Source organism: Tachysurus vachellii, chromosome 5 (genome assembly GCF_030014155.1).
Source record: "Tachysurus vachellii isolate PV-2020 chromosome 5, HZAU_Pvac_v1, whole genome shotgun sequence".
NCBI classification, from domain to species: Eukaryota; Metazoa; Chordata; class Actinopteri; order Siluriformes; family Bagridae; genus Tachysurus; species Tachysurus vachellii.
Genome location: NC_083464.1, coordinates 31952068 through 31964100, shown reverse-complemented (window position 1 = coordinate 31964100; position 12033 = coordinate 31952068). Strand labels below are relative to the sequence as shown.

The following is a 12033-nucleotide window of genomic DNA, read 5'->3' as shown; positions in this document are numbered from 1 at the left end:
CTTTCGGGGGCCGATACGCTAACACAGGAACCTTGTGTTTGTTAACATTAGCAGGACTGAAAAACTTTCAGGAGTCATTTGTACATCATTCTGTATGATTATATAACTCACGAGTGTGTCTGCGTGGGCTACAGGCCTGTTAAGACTGATGATGAGTCATATAAAAATGCAAGTGTACACACACACACACACACACACACACACACACACACTTGTGATGCTATGATGGACCTATATGCCTATGTAACCACTTAAGTTGATATAGTAAATTGAGGAGGTCTGTGTGTGTGTGTGTGTTTGTGTGTGTGTTTGTGTGTGTGTGTGTGTGTGTGTGTGTGTGTGTGTGCAATTTGCCCTCACAGGCCTCCAGCATTGAGAATAAGCAGGAGTGGATCAAACACGTGCGTGAGGTGATTCAGGAACGTACCATTCATCTGCGAGGGGCTCTGAAAGAACCCATCCACATCCCCAAGACCACCACGGGAGCAAAACTGAAGGGACGAAGGTACAATAATTTAAATGTCTCCCTGCAGGCGCAGACACACAGAATGACAGACAGACAGATCATATAATGAGAGAGAGAGACGTATGTTGATCTGTGAGACAGAGAGAGAGAGAGAGAGAGAGAGAGAGAGGCAGATACAGACAGAGCTGAGAGAGAGAGAGGGAGACAGAGAGACAGAGTTGAGAGAGAGAGAGAGACAGAGAGAGAGAGAGAGACAGAGAGAGACAGAGAGGCAGATACAGACAGAGTTGAGAGAGAGAGAGAGAGAGAGACAGAGTTGAGAGAGAGAGAGAGACAGACAGAGAGAGAGAGAGAGAGAGACAGAGTTGAGAGAGAGAGAGAGAGAGAGAGAGAGAGAGAGAGAGAGAGAGAGAGAAAGACATAGAGAGAGAGGGAGAGAGATAAAGACAGAGAGAGCAAGTTCTGCCTTTACTGTATCTAAGGAGAAATAGATACACAACTCCACGTCCTAACATCCTGTCGTAATTACAAGAAAACTCGAAAACACTTTCACTTACATGTACAATGTACAAGTGAAAAATTAATGTACAAAATACAATGAGAGAGAGAGAGAGAGAGAGAGAGAGGAGAGAGAGAGAGAGAGACTGGTAAAGTGATAGACAGCTGCATAAAGAGAGATATATAGATATAGACTGACAGTTGGCTTGACAGACAGATAGACAGACAGACAGACATAGATAGATAGATAGATAGATAGATAGATAGATAGATAGATAGATAGATAGATAGATAGATAGATAGATAGATAGATGGGTATATATATATAAAATCTGAAAATATATGAAATAATTATATGAGACATTGAGACCGATCTCTTCTTCCTGACGGACACATATCTTAACCAATCACAGAGAAGGGGAGGAGCTTGACAGTCAGGGTGACGTAAGCAGCCAGCCAGACACGATCTCTATCGCATCCCGCACCTCCCAGAACACCCTGGACAGTGACAAGGTGAGAGCAAAGACACACCCACCAAACTGAAACATAACGATGTCACCGGCATGGATTTATCACAGGATTATTAAACATAGAAAAAGAAAAGGAACTCTTGATGTGCATGAGCTTCCAAAATCTGTTTATATCATTGTGTTTCTCTTTGAGCGTCACTCATGCTAGCAAAGAAACTCATAGTCACATGAATATCATATTCTACAGCGTGATTTAGTGCAGGCACAAACATCTCTGTAACATGGACACATCTTATTTCTACACCATAAGATAATTTAGATTTATTGGGCTAAAAGGTGACTTAGTCCTTTACATGTCCGCGTGCTCCTATAATATACCAAGCTGCAGTCAGTTAGCGAGCTGAGCACCTGGAGACGGAGTTGCTGCCGTCGCTGGAGTTCCTCCTCACAGCACAGACGTTCTTCCACCCACTCTCTGGCTCAGCTCGCCTCTCCCACAGACTTGTTTTTGTCACCCGATCGCCATCGCAAGCCTTCCATCCAGCACACACACACACACACACACACACACACACACACACACACACACTCAGTTTCCTGTCTGCACAAACTTAATTAAATGCACACCTAGACACACACATCAATAACAATTACTGGCTTCTGCAAATCTAACACACACATTTCTCTACACACTTCACAACCTTTTTTCATGAAGAAAAGAATTCACTGATTCAAACAGTGAACAAACCGATTCAACGACTCACACAAGGAAACTTGTTCATGGCCAGAATGATAATCAAATAATGAATCGTTTTCGTGACCAAAACGATTCACTGACCGAAGCTTGTTTATGAACAAAATGATTCTTCTTCCTGAATAAAAGAATTATGTGAGAGAATTTTATTTGTACGTGTTTAGCTCATGAACAAAACCTGCACTCGGTCATGGACAAAAGTATACAATAACTCAATGAATCATGTTGGAAAAACAAAAAACGATTCTCTGATAAAAACACTGATTTTAACAAAATGATTCATCAAATTCAAAATGATTCATTGAATCAAACATTAAATCCTTTTTATAAACAAAATGATTCACTGAATCAAACATAACATCTCATTTGTAAACGATCAGATTCACTGACTCACAATCACCTCAACCCAAAAATGAAAGTAAAGGAATGAATTAAGCTTAAATACTGTAACATGCAGATGTCTGTATTGATCATGTGCTGTGTAACAAGAGCACCAGGTCTGAGTAGTGAGGTCTGTTTGCACTATTCATACACAGACACACACTCTGTGAACGTCTTCACGAATCCGTACAACTCTAAAAGTGTTTAATTAGTAATGCGACACAGACACACCGTATCAGTGCTGCACCGGTCAACACACATTGTGACGAGGTGAAAAGGTCAGAGCCGGTCGTGTACGTCACAGACGCACGGTTTTAATTAGTCTCCCGCTCCTTTAAATGGCTCTACCGTCTTGGGAAGCGTGCAACGCTGTCGCTGCGGCGACGCTGAGAAGCGTCATCAGCCTCCAACAGCATGCTGGAGGACCGGGCAGCGAGAGCAGATGACGGAGAGGAACGCTGTGTTCCTTTTGTGTTTAGCTGTCTGTCACTACTTCTAAGGAGTATAAGGGTAGATATTAAAGCTGACAGGATTTGAATTATATATGATGTGGAACACAGAAGGTGAAGATATGGAGTGTAGAAGCTCAGCATCTGTGGCACACCTCTTCTGTTCGCTGGCTATGCCACACTACCAGTGGGTATGTGATTGACTCAAACGCTGAATCGTTTGTGTTTGTGATCAATTGAAATGAATCAAATTGATTGACAGATATATTTTTTGTTTAATTCATCTGGTCTTTATTATTTACCAAATTATTTATTGTACAGCTGCAGTCCATGTTAAATAAACCGGTCTTATGACTTGCTGCTTTCGATAAGCTCATAGATTCTGGGATTGTATACAGTATGAATGAATTATAGTTCATTATGCTATAAGGTGTAATTTGTAATATGGTTTTGTTTTTAAAAGAGGAAATGATGAAGATTTTTTTTTCAATCAACACCTCTGAGCCTATGCTGTATAGGTTGGACATGGTACCCATCAAAAATCATATTTCCTGCTTATCAAAACTGTAGTCCATAACCAGCCTGGATATGCATGGTGTCCACTGCCTGCCTCTTTAGTTTTGTTCTAAAGCCACAGGCATCCAAGATATCTTAATATATGATCCATATATCATTCATTCATCTTCTCTAACTGCTCCTCAGGGTCATTGTGAACCCAGAATCTCTCCTGTGACCTCTGAGTGCAAGGCAGGAAAACAACATGGATGGATCTTCAGTCCATCACAGGGCACCGTATACACACTCAGTCACACCAAGGGGTAGTATACTGTACTGTACTGTACTGTAGAGTAACCAATGCGCCTACCTACATGTAGGAGGTGGAAGATTCCAGAGAACGTGCAGAAAACCTACGCAAACAAGAACGTTCAAAATTCCACACAGACACTAACCTGAGATCAGGACTGAACCTGGATCTCCCTCTGCAACATTTCTTGCTATAAGTTGTGATGAATCTCACTGTCTTCCACAGCTGTCTGGTGGCTGCGAGTTGACTGTGGTCATCCACGACTTCATGGCCAGTAATGGCTCGGAGCTGAGTGTGAAGCGAGGTCAGACCGTGGAGGTCCTGGAGAGGTCTCTTGACAAACCTGATTGGTGCCTGGTGCGCACTACCGACCGCTCGCCCACCCAGGAAGGCTTGGTACCCAGCGTCATGCTCTGCATTGCCCACTCTCGCAGCAGCATGGAGATGGAGGGGATCTTCAACCATAAAGGTAAGATGGATGGAATTTTAATAAGAGTGAGTCATGTTCAGTTGCTGGGATTGATTAAGGGTTGTTTAAACGTTTTTGTCTTATTTCAATGTATATGTTTCTAAATGATGGGCTTCAGGCTTGGGTTGCCAGGTTGTCCAATCTTATCCTCAAAGTACTGATGCTCAAAGTCTCGGCGAATCGGATATCGATCCGATCTTTCTACTCCCGCCCGAAATGCTAATATATTTTAGCTCATTTCCGGGGTAATTGAAACGGAACACATTTTGGTGTGTGCGGTTTTCAGAACGCGATCAAAAAGAAGAAGAAAAAACTGGTTACGACGTTTATGTTCCAAAAAACAGCGTTTACTGTTTGCTGCGTTTTCACTGGCAGCAGCAGCACATTTTAAGACCCGACGAGACGCCTGTGTGAAAGATCACCTGAGTGACGTACTTCTGTTTGGGAGGAGTATAGAGCTGACGTATGTGGCTTGAACAACCACATTCATTTACACCTGTCCAGTTTCATCTGAAACACGTCCCAGACCTCCTCCTGAAGGGGTTTGTACTGTCAGATTTATATCTGTCTCCAAAACGTTTCTGTGGGCATTTAGACCTGGTCTTTTTACCATCGGATAGATATCTGATCACAGAAAACGCATGAAGTGACCAGGTGTAAAAAGCCCCATAGATTTTGATTAACATTTAGGTGTTGCTTCTGCATCAATACCAGCAGCCACACAGGACATTTGTGGACTCCCCCTTGCTTTATTGGCATTTTATCAAAGCTGGCATGAGATGAATTTCTTGACTCAGCTTTGTGGTGTTTGATGTTCCACACTACTGACCCTAGAATGGCTTCTGTATGGTCCAGTCATGAGAAAGTATTTCATTCCCTGCCCTCAGGGGCTTTCCACACAGACAGGTCCTTACTGGTGTAGGAGGATTCCAGCTGTTTCAAGGATGACTCAGAATGCCAACCTTCAGTTGCCTGTTAATTCAGTGTAGGTTTAAAACTTAGGATCAGTAGATTTTGGTGTATGTTGTACTGTATGTCTTACATGAAAAGAGTTTGTGTGATGTTAATTATTCCTGCTTGCTAGGGGTGGGGTGGGGAAAGGAAGGGAGTTGAGTTGGGATTTTTAACAATATTATCAGCTGTAAAGTCTGAAAGTGTTTGGAGGTGTGAATTAGAGGTAGTGGCAACCGTGAAATCTGTGATGCACAGTAAAAAGAACACAGCTTTACATTAACACTACCTGTCTAAAGGTAATTACATGAACATTTTCTGATGGATTCATTTCACAGTCTGAAATTTCACAGCAAATCGTACTCGACAGAGATCGAGGATGTCCAGCAACTCTACCGGAAAGTGTGTGAGACGGGGCAAGGGACAGGGCTTCCGTCAGCTAATATCAGCGATTTACTGATAAACTGACAGTCATTCCAGATATGTTGATCGTCTTACCTTAGTGTAAGAAATAAAAAATGCGTAGTGTAAAAATAAAACGATGATGTTGAAGATCTTAATGAAGAACAAGTAGTTTATTCCAGCATAGCAGTGACAAAATACATGACGTACTTTGGGTTCGTCGGAGCCAATAAGAACCCTGAGCAAATCCTGCTCAAGCATTTTATATTGTTTCCCCTTTTGGTAATTTAAATGAAGTTCCACTTTGAATGTGTGTTGAGTTTAAGAACTGAATGTCTCCCAAATCACTGGGGTACACCTTTAAATGTTAATCATGGTCACGTACACCTTGTCTTGGTATTGTTATCATTGTTATTAACCAAGTGATCACTTTAAATGGTAATCGCAGTCACGTAGACCCTTTGTTCGTGGTGATGCTTAATGTCCTGCTCCCATATTTATAACTGAATCAACTTTATACTTCTAGAGTCCTAAACGTATTACCTTATGGTACTTAAACCTGTTTAGGGTTAGGGTTTAAACCTGTTTAGCTCTTTTAGATGTGAACCTTGGAGTGGAATTTGGGTGCAATTTCTGTAATTTCTTACATTAGTCAGAGTAAACGTCACTGATACACACAATACCCAGAATTTGTGAAATTTTTAGACTACGCTATTATACAGAAAAGAACGCCAGTCTCACCCCTAGTCATAATTCATCACTGTAGTACACTCTGAAGACTTTGGGTCACGTGGCAACCTGCGGCATCCATCAAATGGCTCCAGGGTATTTCTGACAATCCAGAAGGTCAAAAGACAGAATGGCACATTTTATATAAACCACATGTCCCAGTACGATTAGAGCGGTGTACTGTCGTGTCGGTGAGTCAGTACATCGTGTAAAGCACTCTGCTTGCTCAGGCTTTTCTAACAAAGAGGAAGTCAGGTGCATTCATTGGCACGGTTACCAAGCGTAGGCTTTAAAGGGATGACTGGACTGTCATTGTAATGAAGCTATTGCGAGTAAGGTTATTTCTATTCTTTGTAGAACACAATGTGGAAAATAATCAAGGTCTGACTAAGAGCTTGTTTCCCATTTATAGGAATATTCTAGCAGAGCATGTTAGATCATTATTCATCCTTTTTCCCTTCTGTTCACTGGGTATGTTGTGAAGTATGATGTGGTTTTTCTCTCTCTCTCTCTCTCTCTCTCTCTCTCTCTCTATATATATATATATATATATATATATATATATATATATATATATATATATATATATATATATATAGTTAATTAGTGAATAAAAGATTTTAAAAGATAATGAAATAATATAAAGACAGATCCATAGTTGTCCCATAGTTGTACTTTGCCACCCTCTAATTTCCCGATAACTATAGAATATCTGATTTTAATTTGTATTTCATATGTAAAAGAGGGGGCTTAGTGGTTCGATTCCCACCTCCACCTTGTGTGTGTGGAGTTTGCATGTTCTCCCCGTGCCTCGGGGGTTTCCTCCGGGTACTCCGGTTTCCTCCCCTGGTCCAAAGACATGCATGGTAGGTTGATTGGCATCTCTGGAAAATTGTCCATAGTGTGTGATTGTGTGAGTGAATGAGAGTGTGTGTGTGTGCCCTGTGATGGGTTGGCACTCCGTCCAGGGTGTATCCTGCCTTGATGCCCGATGACGCCTGAGATAGACACAGGCTCCCCGTGACCCGAGGTAGTTCAGATAAGTGGTAGAAGATGAATGAATGAATGTATTCAGACATATAATATTACACAGTAAACAAATGAATGCAGTTAATATTGATGTATGCCATATTTGGGGGAAAGACTAATGGAAAGATCCAGAAACTCAACACCGTGGCGAAAAAGAGTCCTGGAGGAAGGTATTAAGACACAGATCCAAGTCGTATGAAAAAAAATAAAAAATAAATGCCACAGGAAGTAAAAGTAAGGAAGGATTTTAAACGGATTTTATATCAGTGGAGTCTTACAGGGTTTTTACCTCATGTGGACTAGAAGCATTGAAGATTAAGCATTGAGTAAAGTCATGATGGTGCCGGTTAGTTTCACAAATATCACACCTGTAAAATGCAACAAAGAACTCGTGGAATCTCTGGAAGTGTTTGTCGGCCTTGGAAGCCGTCCATGACTTGTCTGCATAATTGACAACCACCTTACAACCCTGAAAGTATACAAGGCATTTCAACGTGTAATTTTATCTTTTACTTTTGAATCACTCCTGCCTTCGGCTGCAGAACCAGAGAACTAACGTTGCCCCGGTTCAGGTTCTCATTCCATCTTAGAAAGCCTGTATATCGTTTGACTCCAGTCGTGAGAAAGGTCACACGTTGCAATCTCTTAGCAAGGGACAGTAAGTATTTATAGAAAATGTAAAAAGAGACAGCCCATAGATGTGAAATATCAAATAGTCCTGTCCTATTTGACAGCTGTTGTGTAGCAGTTTGTGATTCGTGCTAGTCGCTCTGTGGAACCAAAGCCGAATCCTTCCCTGAATCTTGATTGGTGCTGGAAGGAGTGGCAAAAGAGCCTTGTGTGTCTTCATTGAGCAACAGGAAGAAGCCCTACTGGCCCCAGCCCAGGCACTGGAACCAGCCAAACACACCCTCTAACAAGGAGACCTTTGTATTCCTCACTATGCCATTACTATATTCCTGCACTAATCACTGCCATCACTCATCAGAGAGGCACTTGTCTGTGTAGGTAAAATGCTGATGTGACCTGATATTACCCAAACCTGCCAGTCTTACCCCAGTCTAGTGCTCAGCAACCTGCCGTCTGGCTAAGAAAGAACTTCAGTAAGTATTCAAAAGACTGTAACATTTCTGTAGTGTACTAATAAATTACTGTACTAAGTAATGTTCCCGGGGGTCACGGTGGCTTAGTGGTTAGCACGTTCGCCTCACACCTCCAGGGTTGGGGGTTCGATTCCCACCTCCACCTTGTGTGTGTGGAGTTTGCATGTTCTCCCCGTGCCTCGGGGGTTTCCTCCGGGTACTCCGGTTTCCTCCCCCGGTCCAAAGACATGCATGGTAGGTTGATTGGCATCTCTGGAAAATTGTCCGTAGTGTGTGATTGCGTGAGTGAATGAGAGTGTGTGTGTGTGTGTGTGCCCTGTGATGGGTTGGCACTCCGTCCAGGGTGTATCCTGCCTTGATGCCCGATGACACCTGAGATAGGCACAGGCTCCCCGTGACCCGAGGTAGTTCGGATAAGAGGTAGAAGATGAGTGAGTGAGAGAGAGAGTAATGTTCCCATGAACATGATGGAACTACCCTCAGAGATGCCCCTAAGCCGACGCAGCTATGATTCTGGACTCATTGCTACATTGGTACAGAAAACCATAACAAACCGCACTTTTACAGCTAAAGCAGTGATTGACAATGTCATTTATTTTGATTGATTGTCAAGAGCGATTGACCCAAGAATGTTGGACTGTGGGCATCTTTCTCTCTTTGCCTGTTAGAATTTTTTTCTTCTTTACATTGTTGGTTCTTATAACTTAAAATTTTGTAACAACATTGTGGGAACTTCTACCAATGATCTCAGAACATCTAGAAAATTTGGCAAATGGAACATTCTTTGAAACAAATATACTTTATACTGTAATGTCCAGAAAACCTTCATCTACACTACAGTGTTATCTGGTTCAACCTCAACCTTCCTGAGGGGTCAATTAATCCAAGCACATTGGATCTGGGATCAAAGATATTAAAGAGATTTTTTATAATAAGTTTTTAATATTTGATAATAAAATAATAATAAAATAATAATAATAATAATAATAATAATAAAATAAGTTCCGTCAAGGGACAAAAGTGTCTTGCTTTTCCTTTCCCATTCTTCTTATCTTCTTTTCCTTCAGCAACTACCTCCTTCTCTCTACCTCCCTCCCTTCCTCCCTCCCTCCTTTCCTACCTCCCTCCCTTCCTTTCTCTCTCTCTCTCTCTCTCTCTCTCTCTCTCTCTCTCTATCCCTCCCTCCTTCCCTCCCTCCCTTAGTTTCTACACTCAGCACACTCTTTCACTTCGCTCTCACATTTCCTTTAATGCTCCATCCGTTGTGACAGGAGATTTTCAGTTTGCCGTTAAACCATTTACTAGACACTGCACACACACACACACACACACACACACACACACACACCTTTTTTGAGCATGGCACACAGCCTGAGCTCACTTTTATCCTTAAGTCCCATGTATCATATGAAATCTACGAGTGGACACACTGAAAATTGCAAGGTCTGGCTCCTGGATTTGGGTAAGTACCATAGACGTGACAGCTCAGAGTAATTATTTCTTAATTTATCTTCTGCCATTGGTGTGTTTAATAATGTTCTTGATATTATTATTTGGCCTGATGACTAAATACAGGAACCTGGTTTTCTTATAGAAGTTTATTTTGAATTTATCAGTTTCAAATGCAGTTATTTATACCCTCTTTTACGTTTATACCCCACGCTCTCACCTACTATTGTTGTGCATGTTGTTAGGCTTGAAGTACCTCCAGGGGCTCTATGGTACATTCCTTGCATTGCTTTCTACATCTCTGTTTGTGGCACTTACACTAAGTTTGGCAGCGATTCTCAGACAAACCAATTTGTTTGGCAGTAACTGGAAAATCGTACATTTGCAGTTTCTCTTTTTATTTAAAGGCAACATAAAAAAATAACAACGAAATAAATCAACGTCACAGATGCTTGTTTATTTGCGGCTCACAGATTAAGTAACTGGGTCATGTCTGTTGATGCATCGTGGGTTGCTCTTCTGCTTTTGCATAGAGAACACTAAAGTCAGGATTAAAATGGTTGCACTCAAGCATGATGTGCTGGGTTGTCTTGGGAAAGTCCAAAGGAAATGAAGCAGACATCTTTGTGTAATTGAGAGACTGTAAGGATTTAAGACTGCTAAGGACCTGACCTTCTTTCACACCCCACAGGACAAGAATGTGTCATGACTATTGACTACCTCATAAATCGAGGTGGAACAGACAGGACAAGTCCCTGCATCATGTTAACATGAAGCTTTAAACCAGGGACTTCAAAGGAGGTCAGTCCTCATCAAAGGACAGATCTGAAGAAACACACATCACTTCAGCTAATTAGCCAGTTATGTTAAATATAACATAACTAATGGATCCATGTTTGGTCCTGCATCAGTACTCGGTCTGTCAAACCTCCCTGTACTCACTAATCACGCTTTTCTATAAAGGTGTTCAGCGAAAGAAAGTCTGTAGATTTTTATGTTACTACGGCTGAATTACTACAAGCCGACATCTGTGCTTGACGAACACATTTTAGCGAAAAACAACAACAAAACAAGTTTTTACAGTATTTTGTCTGCTTTCTAATCTTGTCTTGGTGTTTGCCTACAAACAAACAACGATAAACACATTCAGACGGAATAAAGATGTTTAATAAATGTTTGCTAGGAGTGTAAATTGATCGAGTTGCTGAAAAAGCTTTATCTTAGTGAAATGAATATATCGTCGCTGTCAGACGAATCCTCGTATCTCCAAAACCGTTATTTTTCAGGACATTAAAAAAACGCCGTACCTTATCTGCAGTACACAGGGTTTAGTCCTCGTTGCAGTGGATTGTCTTGCGCTAAATTCCTGTCCTCAGACGAGCACCAGAACTAGCGGGGGTCAAGATTTTTTTTTCTTTGAGCCCAGTGTTTTGAAGACATTTACCTCAGAAGACGTGTTGATTCGTTGCGACTCTTCTTGAGGAGAAATATGCCGTGAAGCTCTCCCACGGAGTGAGGAAGAGGTGGACAGTTGAAGTGTCCAATGGAGTTATGAGATTTGTGCTCAAGCTATTTTCAAGACTTTAGATTGGTTAATAACTTGTAAAAATAACAGACCCACGTGGGGACTGACCAATAGCATCGATATGTGAAAAAATATGAATTTGACCAAATTTGGACATACGAGGTTTCCGCCCGACAGCGACGATATGCATCTTCAACTCAGTTTTTAATCAGATACCAGCTGTCTGAGTGTCTGAACACTTATTGCTTCACTGACGTCAGCGTGAACAGAGATCGGTCGAGTGAAGATCATGAGTGACTTTTAACTCAAGTGATAAGACAGAGTTTGATAATATTGGTCCTCAAATTGAGAACTCATTTCCTATTGATGAAAACTTTTGCTAAACTTTGATAATTAAGTATGATAAGGGGGAAATCCAAGACCTTTATCTATCTAACCTCCACAGCTAATAGTATAAATGGACAAGCTTCTGTCACTTACCAAAATGTTTGGTAATGGAAATTTAGCAGCTATTTTGCTTATATTTAAAATGTTAGCTGATAGGTTGTTTGTA

The 12033-nt window shown here is 41.3% G+C and overlaps 1 protein-coding gene across 3 annotated transcripts in view; it reads left to right on the top strand.

The window, feature by feature from the left end:
- The window catches only part of triob (trio Rho guanine nucleotide exchange factor b), a 110068-nt gene that overhangs the window by 74386 nt on the left and 23649 nt on the right, over positions 1–12033 (top strand). For all 3 annotated transcript variants that reach the window (XM_060871255.1, XM_060871254.1, XM_060871256.1), the window contains 3 exons: positions 363–505; positions 1378–1477; positions 4049–4292. In XM_060871255.1, coding sequence (XP_060727238.1) covers positions 363–505; positions 1378–1477; positions 4049–4292 — 487 coding nt within the window. The remainder of the gene's footprint in view (positions 1–362; positions 506–1377; positions 1478–4048; positions 4293–12033) is intronic.